Source organism: Amblyomma mixtum, chromosome 1 (genome assembly GCF_055824585.1).
Source record: "Amblyomma mixtum isolate Tamu chromosome 1, ASM5582458v1, whole genome shotgun sequence".
NCBI classification, from domain to species: Eukaryota; Metazoa; Arthropoda; class Arachnida; order Ixodida; family Ixodidae; genus Amblyomma; species Amblyomma mixtum.
In genome coordinates, this window is record NC_143012.1 from 49459076 (window position 1) to 49475397 (window position 16322).

The following is a 16322-nucleotide window of genomic DNA, read 5'->3' on the forward strand; positions in this document are numbered from 1 at the left end:
AATCAGCTTCTACGCTTGGGCTGAAATCAATACTAGATTCAAGAATCCTCGCAGGCGCTACAAAGTAGTCGATTCGGAGCAAGTTTCTGGCAAATAGCAAGCCAGTTTCATCCACCTCTCGCGCGTTTTGGCAGGGAATTGTCTTTTACCTTCGAAATCTCCCCTGAGTGTTTTTAAAAAACACTTGCGTAAGATATTGAAATTCATTGCATCTTTCTGCGTCCTTATGATGCAGTAGGAAGCTATGACGAAAGCTTTTCGGCAGTCTTCACTCCCAAATTGTTAGCACTGTATATAATTCGTTGGTTGTCAGGATGAAATTGACAGCTGGGAAATTCGCGTTCCTTCTTAAAAGATTCTCATTCTGCGTTCGTTCCTGAGGTAACTACTCTCTCAAACAACAATTACTACGGGTTAAATTACCGACAACGCATTCTCGACAACGACAACGCAACAGGATTTGGCCGCCCTTGTTTAGTACTTGGCCACAACCTTCTATGAACAAACCAATTAACCATCAGCCCTCAGTCCCCAGCGGCCGCGGAGCAACCGACCAAGGCGGCGGTCAAACCTGTGAAGAAGTTTGCGGGGATATGCTGGTCGCAACTGGCAAATGACAGGGTTAACTGGAGAGACGTGGGAGAGGCCTTTGCCCTGTAGTGGGCGTAGTCAGGCTAACAATGATGATGATGATGACGGGTTACATGTTTGTGGCTGTAGTGTCCGCAGCTGGCGAACAAAACAGGACCACATAGCACAGAAGCAAAAAAAAAGAAAAGAAAAGGAGCATTTCTTTTACGTTTCACAACTGTTTGACTGTACAAGGCACCCTGGCCGTACCTCCACTATGGGTGTGCGCCTTTCTAACAGAGTGCACAACAAGAACAACGGAGGACAACAACCTGGATCAAGAAACCAAAGAAGGGAAGAAGAAGATGAAGAAGCAGGTCCCCCCCGCGTGGGTACGTGCCATTTTCATGTGGAGAAGAAGAAGAAGAAGAAGAAGAGGCCTCAGTCCTAAGCAGGCCGCGTCTGCCTCAGCCTTGATTGCATTCGTAGGCCGTCCACCTAGTGGAACGCAGAAGCCCAAGCCGCGAAGGTGCGAGATCTGCGGCGAAGATGCCGGTGCAGTTCGGCGACTTCGGCACTGGCCACAAAGCTGAAGTCACCGGCCCGTTCATGATGACCGTCGCCAGCGCCTTGGCCAGCTCGCTCTGCATTGGCACCAGCATCGGGTACACCACGCCTGCGATCGACAGCCTCGTCTCAGGCGTCACCGGCCACAAGTTCAACATACAGGCGCACGAAGTGTGGTAGGCACTCAGGCACTGCCACCCTGTATTTTATTTTTAACCGCGGGTAGATCGCCGGAGTTATCGTGTCTTAGCGCCCGGTAGCATCATAGACGGCGATTAGCAGGTGAATTTATAAAAAAAAAATGAAATAAAGTTGTCTGGCAAGTTAATGCAAGTTTACTGTAGGCAATATGATTTTGAAAGTTCAGAAAGCTTTAACGTCCCAAAGCGACGAAGGTTATGAGGGGCGCCGTAGTGAAGGGCTGCGGAAATTTCGACCACCTGGTGTTCCTTAACGTGCAATGACATCGCGCAGTACACGGGCCTCTAGAATTTCGCCTCCATCGAAATTCGACCGCCGGGGCCGGGATCGAACCCGCGTCTTTGGGGTCAGCAGCCAAGCGCCATAACCACCGAGCCACCGCGGCGGCTTATTTGAGAAAGGAAAACGCTTAAGTTGAACAAGTAGCGACCGCACATTCAGATCACGATAGGGACGTAGCGCAGATAATTAGATCTAGCTAAAGCGAATTTTCCAGGTACTCTAAGGTTATGAATGGCCATACAGGAATATCGCTCAGAAGGAAAGTATGTAGCGTGGCTTTTTGGGCTTGTTGGTACATACTTCAAAGACACTGTAGCGCAGCAAAAGACGAGGACACAAGAAACGAGAGACGAACACCACGAGCGCTCTCGTTTCTTGTGTCCTCGTCTTTTGCTGCGCTACAGTGTCTTTGAAAGTATGTAGCTGTTCTACCTCGCCAGCACATAGTTGGAGGCAGAAATGTGAAGGCTAACCGTGCGGTTCGAAATGAATTTGAGAATCGCATAGGGATTTACGAGAAGAAAAGTGATCGGTACAACGATCAGACTTAGGAAGTGACCAGCATGGTCCGCAGAAAGAAAACCAGTAAAAGATATCCGAGCCTAAATGAGTAATTCCAAATTTACGTGACAAGCAACGCAAAGAATAGGTAATTGATCGTGCATGAGAGTAGCGAAATGTACACTGAAAGACCAGAACTATTGTATGGGACGCAGAGAAGATGATTATGAATTTTGGTAAGAAAGGTTGCCTGGACAGAAGGGTTGCCATGTGCCAGTCAATATAACTTAAATTTAAGCAAAAATAAAGTTGTCGTAGATACTACCGGTAGGACTGGCAGATAAGATTAGCTGTAAAATTGAGCCCTCCACTACGGCGTCTCTCATAGCCTTAGTCGCTTTGGGACGTTAAATCCCATAAACCAACCAACCATAAAGAAAAATAATGCCGGTCACCACGCTGGTTCAAAGGAAACGCACCTACCATGAATCCATCTATTAAACCTTGAAAAAGACTTTAAAACGTAACTGGGATGATGATGACGTACATGTTGACGAAAATATTGTGCTGAGTTCAAGGTCCTGGCGCTGCAGGTGGGCCTTGAGGAAAGTCATCCTGAACGTGACCGGATTTATTTCGAGCACCTGATTTTCTCCAGCAAAAATTGACAGTGCTCCACACAACCACGTTTTTGGATGCCACGCCCCCCCCCCCCCCCCCAAAAAAAAAAAAAATTATAGGGGACACTTAATCTCCACCTTAAGTGTATGGCGCAGTAGCTTTATGGGTTAATCAGACATGCGGAATTCATTACTCTTTACTTAACATTTATAGATTACGGGAAATCCTCGTCCCACTCCTCTTGAATAACGACACAAAACTTGATAAAACTAGATACCTGCTTACGCCTAATACACGTGTCACAAGAACAAAACATGAAAAACATGTATCTGAATATAGATACCACAGTGATGCATTCAAATTTTCATACTTCCCGCATGTAATCCGTGAGTGGAATATGTTGCCTTCTGAAATTGTAAGCCAGCTCACTCCTGAAGCATTCGTGTCGAAGGTAGCAAACCACTTTCAAAACGGTTAACATTGTCACCATGTGTCATTTACCATGTTTCTTTCTATGAGAGTGAAAAGTTCCTTCTCTGCAGTCTTTTATTGTGTACTTTTTCATGCATATGTGCACCCAATCCTGTTACGGCCTCAAAGAGAGGCCAACAGTATGTAATAAATAAATAAAATAAAAAATAAATCGTGCAGCGGTTAAGCGATGCCCAACTGCCCTGCGATGGCAGGGGCTACGACCGGTTGGGCTTGCGGCACCCAGGTTGCTCTTGCCGAGCAACCTCTAGCGACCAATCATTAACTGCCACCTGCCATGGTGGACAGTTTGCTGACAACCCGGTAGGCAGGTTGCTACGACGCCGTAAGGTCACGTGACCTTGGTGCCCCACCTGCCTCCTACATTGCTTCCCTGGGGATTTTCTCTGGATTTTTTGCTTACTGTCAGCGACGCGTGCGATGAAGACGCCGGATTTTCTGCGAGAGGCAATCGCTTGGCAGCCGCTAAGTTAGGGCTATCGCGTTAATGCGGCTGTCATGCGCATTATTCGGTCCCCCGACGTTAGGGTCAGGGTCCAAGCGCTAAAGCCGCTCCGCCACCCAGCAAACGTCCCTTTTATATTCGGCCAAGCGTTAAAAAAATTCAAGGGGCACTTTGGCTCTCTAAAGTGCTGCAAGGCGAAAGCCTTTCCTGTTTGTTCTCTACTAGCGCTTCATTCGACTACACACTTTGACCGCCGACTTTGACTGCTCCTTTAGCACGACTCTCTCTCTGCTTCGATGAGTTCGATTTTATCCATGGCTCTGTTCGCAGTAATGAGGTATGTAATGTGGTCACAAAAGGACGCCTTGCGCCCCCTGTCGGAGCGGACGACAACTGTTTTTGTTAGTTGTCGTCTGCTCCAAAAGGGGGCGCCAGGCATCCGTAGGTAACCTCATTACTGTGAATCCGCGCACTCTAACGTTATAACCATTTCAACCAACAGAAAAGCGTGACACCTCTGCTGACAAGCTTCTGTCGACAAGCTTCTGTCGACAAGCTTCTGTCGACAACGATGAGGCATTAAAGGCTTTTGTCTTAAAAATCTTGGCGACGGCCTGGACGCAGGTTTGCCTCGCTGCTGCACGTGGGAGCCATCGCGGGATGCCTGGTGGCTGCCCTGGTCGCCCAGTCCATGGGGCGCCGCTTCGCCCTGCTCACCAGCGCCATTGGACACTTCTCCGGCTACGGCATCACCTCCGTGGCACGATCCGACACCTTCATTCTGCTGGGCCGCTTCCTGACGGGTGTCGCCACCGGCATGTGCTCGCTGTGCGCGCCCGTCTACCTCGCCGAGGTGTCGGCACCTGTGCAGCGAGGAACCGTGGTACGCCGGTGTTCACAGACTGAAACATATTATGGCGAAAGCCTTTAATGGCTCATACTGTCGTGCGTTAACAAAGCGTGTCGCACGCGTTTAACTTGTGAACTATAAAAGACAGGAGGAAACCAATGGTTGCTCGAGATAGAGGGAAAAAAAATTAACCTAGAATCCAGGATTGATGACCGTAGGTCAATTAGTTACTTAATTTTAGACAGAAATTCCAAAATTGCGTCGAAATAGCGCGGACGACGATATAGCCCCGGGAACGGTGTCACGTCACATCCACCGGAAGTCGTCACTGCATAGTGAAAATTGTCACAGAATGGTCGCAAAAATGTCGGATTTGTGTGAAATTAGAAGGAAAAAAAGTGTAATTAAGCGTAATGAACACTTAAAATCCCAGAAAGATGTATAATTTTGGTATCGATATAGCCACGGGAACGGTGTCACGTCACATCCACCGGAAGTCGTCACGGCATAGAAGAGAATTTGCGCCGGATATGTGAGGCTTTAAAAAGACAGAAATGACCTCAGCAATTACGGCACCGGGCTGCACCACGGACGATAGTAAAATGACTCAAAAGAAAACATTCGACAGAAGTCTGTCTGGTTGGGAAATTTAATGTTAGGAGAAGGTAAGTGACGCCAACCAAGTAAAATACAGGAAAAACACGACGTTTCGGGACCGGCTCGGCCCCTTCTTCACGGTGTGACTACGGGCGAGCGCAGCTTGGCTTTTTAAGCCCCTGTGTGGAGGACCTGCGGAGGACCTGGAGGATTTGACCCGCAGGTCCTCCACACAGGGGCTTAAAAAGCCAAGCTGCGCTCGCCCGTAGTCACACCGTGAAGAAGGGGCCGAGCCGGTCCCGAAACGTCGTGTTTTTCCTGTATTTTACTTGGTTGGCGTCACTTACCTTCTCCTAACATAGTAAAATGGTTCATGTTTCAAGAAAGTATTTGCAGTCACGGTTTTACTGCGCATAATTTTTATTTCATTTGAATGTGGTGATGAAATACCACAGCACAGCAAATAAGCAGGCCTTCCAAAGTTACCCAAGCAGCACAAGTAATCGTCCTGATATTGGTAACGTATTGGCAAAAGGTGGGTCCTACAAAAGGACCAGAGTGAAACCATCCATCTGCAATATTGATCCGTTTATCTGTGCTTCTTTGGCAGACAACAATTTCAGGGCAGCGCCCGACAGACCAGTACACGACTATGATCGCTATATGGTATTAAGGAATTAATACTTTTGTTTGAGCCAATTGATTCATTCTTAAAAGTGCCTGTTTGCACGAAGAAATCCCGGACGTATCTTCGATCGAATACGTACGTAAGAAGAATATTCAGGTTGTTCAGTGTCCCAATGAAAGAAAACAGGGATAAAAAAATTGGCAGTGGTTTAGCTGTAGCTAAATCTGGGAGGATTGCAAAAGCGACGAGGAGAGAGAGAGAGGCGATGGAGAGCGCGCGGCAGCGGCGGCGGCCCCGGCGCGCTGACTATGCGCTGCTACTGCGCATGCGCAACTGGCGAACGCGGCGGCGGCACCTCTGAGTCACCCGCGCAGCGGCGGCGGCGGCGCGCCAGCTGTGCGCCGTGTGACGTCACTTCTCCTCGCGCGTGCACAGTATGGCCTTGCCTCAGCTCCGCGAAATGGCTCGACGACTCGCGTAGTGTTGCTTTCTCAACAAAAACTGCTACGACAGAACGATGAAATCGACATTTTATCCCCCTTACGTATGACGATAGAAACTATATCGTCAGTCAAGCTGTAGTCAACCATGGGTGCATAAACGCATAAACGCATAAAAGCATCGCTTGTGTTCTACGTTCAGGTGCGGAGACAAGGTAAACCAAACGGTAGCGTGAACGAAGGTCATGCGTTCGTTGGCACACGGCGCAGAAGTTCTGCATCCAGATATATCTGAAAACAATAGTAGATTTTTAAAATTGCTCCAGTAAGTTCATTTAAAAGTACAAAAACTGGTTAGCATCGCTACTTGTCATCACATTGTATATGACATGTGGATATAAGCACACTGTGAAGACCACAGCCAACTTTAGCGCGCCATCTTACGGTAATAAGTCACATCAATGCATGTAGAGTGATTTCAGGTTAGCAGAATTTCATGTGCTGACAAAGGGATGCGACGAGGTAGTTTTAACAGGAACCCCTCTGGAAAAACGTGAACGAAGGTCATGCGTTCGTTGGTATACAGTGCAGAACTTCTGCATCCAAATATACTTGGCTTGGTTTCGTTTATTGGGGTTTAACATCCCAAAGCGACTCAGGCTATGAGGGACGCCGTAGTGAAGGCCTCCGGAAATGTCCACCACCTGGGGTTCTTTAACGTGCACTGATATCGCACAGTACATGGGCCTCTAGAGTTTCGCCTCCATCAAAATTCAGCCACCGCGGCCGGTGATCGAACCCGCGTCCTTCGGGCTAGCAACCGAACGCAGTAACTACTGAGCCACCGCGGCGGGTAGATATACTTGAAAGCAACAGTAGATTTTTAACATTGCTCCAGATAGCTCCTTTTCACACAGAAGAGCAGGTTAACACTGAATATGACATGTAGGTATAAGCACACTGAAGAATACAAGCAAATTTAACTTGCTATCTTTAGGTACCGAGTCAAATGATGCCACGTATAGTGACTTCATGTCAGGAGGTTTAGATGCGTTGACGATGGGCTACGACGGGGTAGTTTTAACAGGAACGCCTCTGGAAAAGCCGCTGCGGTGCTTCGAATTTGGTCTGTCAAAGAATTAATAGAATGATTTCGCGGTGCTTGCATTCGTGGAGAATATAAGGCCCACAGCAAAACATGAAGGGACGCGGATTCGCATGACGCACTTTATTTCTGTATCGCCTCTCAAGCCGGTTCGCTGAAAACCCTCGGAAGCACCAGAAGGCAAGAATGTTTTACACCCTGTGACAGGAACCATCTGGCTGTCTAGCGAGAAAGAACGCAAAGAAATGTTTTTCAGCGATCTCGCGTCTCGTAAGTCGTTAACCCCGCCTCGATGGTTGCTGCATCGGTTGGTCAGCTGTGCCCCTTTTACTGCAACGTTGAAATCATGGTGCACGCTTTTCCGCAGGGCGGCAGTCTGCAGCTGGCTCTCACCATAGGGATCCTGTACACGAACATCATGGGCCGCTTCCTGAACTGGGACGGGCTGGCTTTCCTGTCCTTGGCCGCTGGCATACCGCTCGTAGCGGCTTGCCACTTCGCGGTCGAGTCACCACGCTGGCTGCTCCTGCAGGGCCGAAAAACGGAGGCCATCGACATCCTCGGCAAGCTACGCGGGCCTGAAGCTAAGGTGCCTCCCCCCCGTTCTCAATAGTCGGCCTTTTTTAAATCGCGCCTCAGGGTTGTGTTTTCTTTCGGTACATATATAGACAATTCCAGGCTTTACGAATTGGAAAAACAGCGCAATGAAAGACGACACAAGAGAAGGACAAAACACCACCTTGTCCTTCTCTTCTGTCGTCTTTCATTGCGCTGTTTTTCCAATTCGTAAAACATGTACCAGCCAGCCCGTATTTACCCTCTTCTGGAATTCCAGGCTCTATAGGTGACTCGACAGGTATGTGGCTCTTTCAGCATGGTCTCCTATAGCTGACAGGTTAGAGGTTTATTTTACAGCTTGGAGGTCGGACGAAATGAATTCATGAAAACTGACCAAAACACGCAGAATCAAGCAACGAAACGGAGTAGGCTGAATCGAAGCGTATGAATTACAGCTCATGGCTGAATTACTGTTGCGTTAGTGTAGACCACGTGGCGGGGATGTACTGCGGGGACCTTGAGGCGCGAAAATGGCACCAACACATGTGCGTTATGACAGGGTAGGGGCCCTCATCTCGGACGATTGATGGCCTAGGTAGTTTGATGGCCATGCTTTCAGATGATGTATTAGCATGTGCTTCTTGAATGTTCAAAGCAGAAAAAATGCTCAAAGTTGACTCCTTGCGCGGCACATGTGCCACGCTGGCGGATTATACCCAGAACAACATCGGCACCGACTCCAATATAAAACGAAACATCCGTCTTCTGGACGATGAAAAAGAATCATTCCAAAATACGCTATTTAAAAGCCGGAAAAATCTTAAATGGTGGGCTCACATGCCTTTCAGGACATACACGCAAATCATTCCAATCAGCTAGCTGGTGTAAGGCTCTGTTAGGGCGGATGTTAGTGCGAGTGGCCCAAGCAGAAGTTAAGTGCTCGGTGGCGAGTGGCACCAGCGGAAGTTAGGGGGAGTGTCGCGAGCGGAAGTTAGGGCGAGTGGCACCAGGGAAAGTTAAGTCGAGTGATGCTAGCGGAAGTTAGGGCGAGTGGCGCCAGCGGAAGTTAGGGCGAGTGGTGCCAGCGGAAGTTAGGGTGAGTGGCGCCAGGGAAAGTTACGTGCATGTCAAAGAAAACTCATCTCTCTCTCTTATTTGTCACCCTTGCAGCTGGACAAAGAATGGAGCGACATGGAGACGGTGTTCGCACGCGTTCCGACGCCACCCACTCACGTCCTGCTGGCGATGACGGTGCAGTTCCTGCAGCAGTTCTCGGGCATCAACCCTGTGCTCTTCTATTCCCGCAAGTTGTTCGCCGAAGCCGGCCTGACCATCAGCGTCGCCGACACGAGCATCATTCTTGCAGGTTTCCAGGTGAGCAAAATGCAATAGCATAAGATGTTGCCACACCAAGACAACACCGATGTCCGCTGTCACAATATTCGCTCATTGGTTGAGAGGCCGCGTGACCTTATGACGTAATCACAGCCTGCCCACTGTGGCTGGTGGCATTCAAATGTTCCGAAGTGCATCATCCCCAATAGAAGAATCGCATTAATTTGCAGCGATCACAAGTTTTGTCACTAACACAAAAAAAAGTAATACTCTGCCACCATTTCAAAGGTCTAAACGCCAAAAAACACAAGTGTTCCGATCTAGGCTCATTGGCTACCGATCATATTGCGATCAGGAACAGGTATTGCCGATCAGGTTACCGATCAGGATCATATATAGGTTTAACAAGCTAGGAACAACAAAATAATTCCAAAAGGTGCACAACGCGGCATGATAGAGGGAACAGCAGGTACGAAGCTCGGCTGCTAACAGGATCTCGAAAGGGAAGCCACACAGAGCAACAAAACAAGTGTAAGCAAGCAACAAGAAAAATTCATAACAAAAGTTCAGGACAGCTAAAATCTAGCGACAGAGCTCGCGTCAGTAACCCCTGGTGATGATGTAAGAGGTAACCGCAAATGAGCAAGACAAGTGTAAAGGAGTACCGACAAAAAATAAATAAATAAAAAATGATAACAGTGACAAGGCAATTGAAATCTAGCAGCAGGGCGCGCGTCAGAAATTTCTTGATTTAGAAATGCGATTTCTTTTGGAAACAGCGTACCAGACAGTGTGCTCGCACAAAGCAGTACACCGTCAGGCTGAAAGCAATAAAGGCGCAAACCCAAAGTTGTTTCTTAAATTCTTTGCCAACCTTCACTCACCAAAAATTGAAAACTACATGTGCTGCCAGACCAGCCTAACTGGCGCTCAACAGCTCTTCAGGTAGCGCATGGTTCGAGAGCAACCGAAAAGAAGAAAAAAGGGGAGACCGTAACAAGTGTTCTGGGTATACCAATAAGAAGCCTTCTCCGCGACGAAGGTATCGCGCCTGGGAGGCTGACCACAAGGGAAGCGCTATTTTTAAAAAAAAGAAACGTTGAGCGCATAATTTCTTTCATATTTTGTGTTTCTTATATCCAAAGTGCTAATTAGGGTAGGATTTCACCGCAAGAAATATCTAATCACAAGCACTGATTATGATTAGATATTTCTTGCGGTAAAATCCTTCCCTAGCACTGATTGTGATGGTAAGTAAACGAAGTGCGAGGTGAACTTGAAACAAAAGGTTCGCGCATATATCAATCAGATATTTATTTTGTTATTATTATCATCAGCCTACCTACGCCCACAGCAGGACAAAGGCCTGTCCAATTATTCTCCAAGTAACCCTGTCCTGTGCCAGCTCTGTCAAACCGATACCCGCAAAAGAGAAGCGACAATAGCGCAGAGGTAGTGTATCCAGTTCACTTGTAAGAGGACTGGTATTCGAATCCCCGTGCCGCGCAATTCTTGTCTGGAAAAAAAAATCCGCCCATCGATAGAATTGCATAACCAGGCTTGGGCTGCAGCCTGATCTCAGTGACCAGAACCGACAACGCAATCCCTCAGCAGAATAGGATCTGTCCACCATGATGTAGCACTTGGCTACAATCACTATATGTATATCCCAATTAAAGATTACTGTGTAGACGAATTAAAATGCACAGAAGAATAATACTCAGCCTAGGTTTCAAAAGATCACCAGAGAGACCTAAAACAGAAATTAAATAGGACAATGCAGGCCACAGTAGGCGAACATAAAATGTGTCACAGACCTGAAGCTCGTTATTCTACAAATTGCACAACACAACCGACAGAACGGAGAAAGCAACAAGGCAATTGATTTCAAGACACTGCCAATAAACTGAATAAAACATTGTTAAAGTTGATTTTCATTTTGGGTTTCCGAAATGCAAAAACAAAACTGACAGCGCCAAATGATGCATAAAGATACATAAATTGTCATTTATAGTGCTATTTCTTTTTAATGTTACCTCTAAGCTTTTAATGTTATCTTTAATGTTCGCTCACGCGTGCATGTGAACTGAACAAGTGTTTAGAGAGGAGTAGGCCACTCTCTGCGGTTCCCGCCGTTCAATTCATTGCCTCGTGCCTGTGCTACACCGGAGGATGAAGCAAGTTCTCACAGGTCGCCATTTGTGCGCTATAATCACGACCTCGATAATCTGCCGGATTTCCGCTCCGCCAGTAACGTGCGTCATCGGAAGTGAGCTTGCGGCTATAAAGAGGAGCGGAATTGTCCACGTGCGTGTCACGATTACTTTGAAAGGTGCACCTTTACCCACGTGTTTCCTGCACATCTCTCGTCTAGCGCAGAGCCCTGCAAATCTCGGGCTTGTGTTGTCATCCGTAGGCTCAAAATGCTGTCTCTCTTGCGTAATCACCACCTCTGCTGCCTTTCACGCGGTGATTTTTTTTATTGTGGAATGCAATTAGGGCTGCCCCATAAGGTTTGAAGGTTTCAAGCAGGAAATTGCCAAACACCGTATGCCAAACACTTCTACCATTGAAAGAAATAACAAAATTCACTCACAGTATTGTTATTGGTCGCTCGGCAAGAATTAAACATCGTCGCCAAAAGTTTCTGAATTGTACGTTAATTTCAGCAGTTGCGTCGCTTAGGCGCTGAATGGTGAGGCATTGGTAACAGTAAGCGCCGTGCGTGTGAACAACTGCCCGCGCTTAAAAACTTCCCACTGAAGAAAACTGTTCAGCTACAAATCAGTAATAAGTACCTCTTTAGATCTGATTATCATAAACAATTTGTTGAGCGTTTACGAAGATTGGTTAGACATAATAGTGAACAAGTTCAAGGTTGCTGGCCATGATCAATGTTATAATTGAAGAATTTTCGGACGTCCTTACGGGTTCCTTGCTCTCTAGGTGGTCAAGGTTCCCCCTTTTCAGTCGACTTATTTTCTAACGAGAGCTTGGCCATAAGAACTCGGGTAGTTAGCATAGCTAGCCTTAGCCGCCTCAGTCATGTGGTAACCCGCATGTAGTAGCGAAGCGTCTCGAATTTTATCCTTGACATAATCAGCCCTTTTCGACTAGTTCATTTTCAATAAGTAACTATATATATATTGCCACCAGGCCTAGCACCGCGCGGCCTCCGCGCTTAGTCGAAATGGTGACGAAGAGGCGGTTGGCTCGAGAGGCGCAGTCGAGCTAGAATTGGCTCTTGGACTAGAAGATCGACCTCATTATTGGGTTCTCCCCTACGCCTACCTGCACCGCTCTCCCTGGGACGCAGCCATACGCATAACCAACATTTCTGGACAAAAGAATCTTTAACGAGAACCAGTACCAACGCAATTTTTTCACATATTGTAAGAATTCACTATAGCAATCAAAGGATTCGCAGATCTCCCGTCGGCAGTGTTGCATTTGTTCGCTATTAGCGTTTTTCCCAAAGTCAAAAGCATTCCCCATTGATTTTCTATGGCAGTGTTAACTGCTCCGTGCGAGCTATGGAAACAATATAAAAGAAAGATTTTACTACAGGTTGAAGGAATGGCCTATTACCTTGCATATTTCCGTAACAGTGCCTTACAGTTTCCCAATTTTCAAAATTTTTCTCCTAGAATGTTGGACACGAGGACACTAACAAAATTTAGTGACTCTCTTGTGGCAACTCGGACACCATTTCAGTAGTAAATGCGTGTGTTTGAGGCTCGAGGCGCCATTACTTATCATTCAGCATTATTTCATCCGCTATCACCGCCACCAACGTCACGACCAGCATCATTATCAACGATCGTCGTGATTATTATCTCTGTAGGCGTGCCGTAGCGAAATTATTCCTTACGCGGAAAGATTCAGCTACAGAAAAGGAAACTGCAAGTTTAATTACTGCTAATATAGTAGCCTCTGCACGCCACAACACTTCTTCACCGATTCCCCTATGGATTAAATATGATAAACGCGAACAGATGTAATTTTTTATTACTAGATCAAACTGCGACCATTCCCAGAATATATGCTACACCCCCCCACCCCCCCCCTTACAAAGAAAGAACCAAACACCGAACACTTCTGCACCGATTCTTCCTATGGATTCATTATGAGAAACGCGAACAGATATAAACTTTTATTACTAGATCAAACTGCAACCATTCCCAAAATTTATGGTACCCCCCCCCCCCTTACAAAAAAGAATTCGTGATTTCTTACCTATGGGTATGTTCGCTATTGCTGCCAGCATGAGTAAATTGAACAGTGTGCTTCCTTGAACTTTCTGTACGCAAAGTCTCCCTTCAAGGGGCTCCTGGGCGCTCCTCTCACTCTGTGCAGGTCGTCGCCACGGCCGCTGGCGTCAAGCTGATGGGCGTGTTCAGTCGTAAGGGGCTCCTGACCGTGTCCGCATATACGTGCGCGTTCGCTATGATGATCCTAGCCACCCTGTACAACTTGAGCGTCGAGGAGGACGATGCCGACCCGCACGCCACGACCGACATCACGCACCGGCTGCCCATAGTGTTCCTGGGGCTATACGTGATCGGCTTCTCCGTCGGACTGGGTCCCATCACTTGGCCGCTCAGCGCCGAACTGGTCCCCATGAGGAACAGCGGAGTCTACCTGGCGGCCGTGGCTGCGTTTAACTGGTTATGCGCCTTCGCGGTGACGTGGTTCTTCGACGCGCTCCACGAGACACTCCATCTTTCCGGCGTGGGTCTGTTCTTCAGCGCACTAACGTTCATCTGCTCGTTGCTGGTGTCCTTCTTCATGCCGGAGACGCAGGACCTGAGTCTCGAGCAGATTCTGCTTGTGGGAGAGAAGAGGAACAAGGACGATCCTTCTGTGTCCTCCAAAGCTTCCACGGGGTCCAGGAGGGTTCGCTGACAATTATCATTGTCCCTTTAGAGCATTTCTCCCCCTTTGCTATCTCGCTCTTATTAATTTTCTTTCGCCTATTCAGCGGTCTCACTAAAAATCTAGAATTTTAAGGGCATTTATTCTCTAACTTCTTTATCTTCCTTCCCCCAGGTTACAATTCTCTTCACATCAGTCTTTGCTCTATGTATATAGCTTCTACTCATTTAGCGTGCCAAGTAGAACAATTTCATCTTTTCTATTATAGTTTATATTTCATTCCTTCCTGTATACATTCGTGTTTTCTGACAATATGATGCGCTCTCCGCAAATTCTATATCTATTTCATGCTGGACACTTGGAATGAAAGCAATTCTGACTGTGGACGTATTCTGCTATGTGTTACGCCTGGTGCGATAATTTGGGTCGGGAGAAATTTTTTTCTGTCAGAAGTCACCGATCAGAAGTCGCCATTTTTCTTATCGGGATGGCTTGCTGGAAATGGATATGTCAAACTTGGTAGGATGTTAAGTATAAAGTATTGCCACGTATCATTGCAGTGTGTGTTCGTTCACGCTCAAGGCAGCAGGAAAGGGTCGTTATCACTTTTGTTCGTGGCGCGAGAAGCGACCAGACTAATCTCGATTGTTCGCAGCCATGCAAGGCTGCATCTAGGTTTTTCCGGATTACCGTAGATGATCTGGACCTGTTATCTGGAAGTTTCCTTGCCGGCTTTAAATTGAGCGATGCCGCGAGCGGCGGGCATTCGTAGTTCGACGACCGACGAGCACGTTTGTTGCTTACGCCGCCGCCGAGTGATTCAGTTATTTTGCGGGCGCAAGTCAGCCCAAATAAAGAGCTTTGTTTCCAAGACTGGTTGGTGTCTTCCTGACCGCTGGACTGCCGTCACTACAACGTGACATCTGGTGGAGGTGCTGGGTAGCCTCCCATGTTCCGGACACCCCCTACAAGTCGTGACGCCAGCCCTTTGAGTCATCTACCGCAGGACCTGAGTCCAGTCCACCGCGCAAGCCGACGCCTGCAAGGGGACGAACCTGAGTTCGGGATTCTGCCGGACCCTACCCGGAAGCGAAAGCCAGCAGCAACATCTACCATGAGCTTGCCCCAGACGATGACTCCAATCATTCTTCAGCAGCCCCGGGTGCCACCAACCTTTGACGCTTCGCCTGGCGCCGACCCCGAAGAATGGCTGGAGCAGTTCGACCGTGTGGCTATCTTCAACAACTGGGACGATGCCACGAAACTTAGGTACGTGTTCTTCGCCTTGGAGGGACCAGCAAAAGTCTGGTTTGAGAATGAGGAAGCTAACCTCTCGAACTGGGAAACCTTCAAGGAGCAGCTTCTAAAGACCTTCACGAACGTCGTGCGAAAGGAGAGAGCCCAGCAGCTGCTACAGTCTCGCATACAATACCCAAACGAGACCGTTGCTGTGTACACTGAGGAAATGAAGCGTCTCTTCCGGCGTACCGACGCAAACATGAAGGAAGAAGAAAAAGTAAAGCTGCTCATGCGAGGAGTTAAAGAGCAGCTCTTTGCCGGCCTCGTCCGCAACCCACCGAAAACTGTCGCGGAATTTGTAGAAGAGGCATCCACGATGGAAAAAACTCTTGATGCCCGAGCCCGCCAGTATGACCGCGAGCAGCGCGTTTTCTCGGCAAGCAGCCTGGACACCGCTAACAGGAATGACCTGCGGGAGGTTATACGTCAAGTTGTGCGACAGGAGCTCCGACGATTGCTGCCAACGGGAACGCAGCCGCAACCTTCATCGCTCACTGACGTCATCCAGGACGAGGTTCAACAGGCCTTGGGTGTGACGCCGACACCCATGCAGCCTATGCAGCCCCCAGCCATGACTTACGCCGCAGCTGTGCGCCGTCCTGCACCTCGACGACGGGACCCAAGCCCCTATCACCCTCAGCCAGCTGCGTTGGACCGCCGCCCACTCGCCCCAACCCGCCCGTCCTACGAGCGACGCGCGCAGCCGAGGAAATGCGACGAGTGGAGAACTCCCGACCAGCGCCGCCCACTATGCTTCCACTGTGGCAAAGCCGGTCACGTCCTCCGGCACTGCCCATACAGAAGACTGGGCATCCGAGGGTTCTCTTACGACGCTCCACGACCCCGACCCGGCCAGCGACCAGCCGAAATCGAGGAGTTTTTGCGTCGGGAAGAATACTCATCGCCGAGCCGCCTATCACGTTCCCCGTCGCCATCGTCCCCGCGCTTTGTATCTC

General features: G+C 48.4%; 1 protein-coding gene across 1 annotated transcript; it reads left to right on the plus strand.

Moving 5' to 3' along the window:
- The first annotated feature begins 1119 nt into the window (after positions 1-1119).
- Positions 1120-14097, plus strand: LOC149366292 (trehalose transporter 1-like protein). Its single transcript, XM_089555516.1, has 5 exons — positions 1120-1313; positions 4304-4562; positions 7667-7888; positions 9028-9231; positions 13549-14097. Exons 1-5 carry the CDS (start codon positions 1120-1122, stop codon positions 14095-14097), a joined length of 1428 nt encoding a protein of 475 aa, XP_089411642.1.
- Positions 14098-16322: the final 2225 nt, after the last annotated feature.

Bases quoted from the DNA above. Each gene is read 5' to 3' on its own strand.
- LOC149366292 (XM_089555516.1), top strand. From the start codon at position 1,120: ATGCCGGTGCAGTTCGGCGACTTCGGCACTGGCCACAAAGCTGAAGTC. The intron at 7,889-9,027 runs GTGCCTCCCCCC...TCACCCTTGCAG, and splicing joins TACGCGGGCCTGAAGCTAAG to CTGGACAAAGAATGGAGCGA. The intron at 9,232-13,548 runs GTGAGCAAAATG...CACTCTGTGCAG, and splicing joins TCATTCTTGCAGGTTTCCAG to GTCGTCGCCACGGCCGCTGG.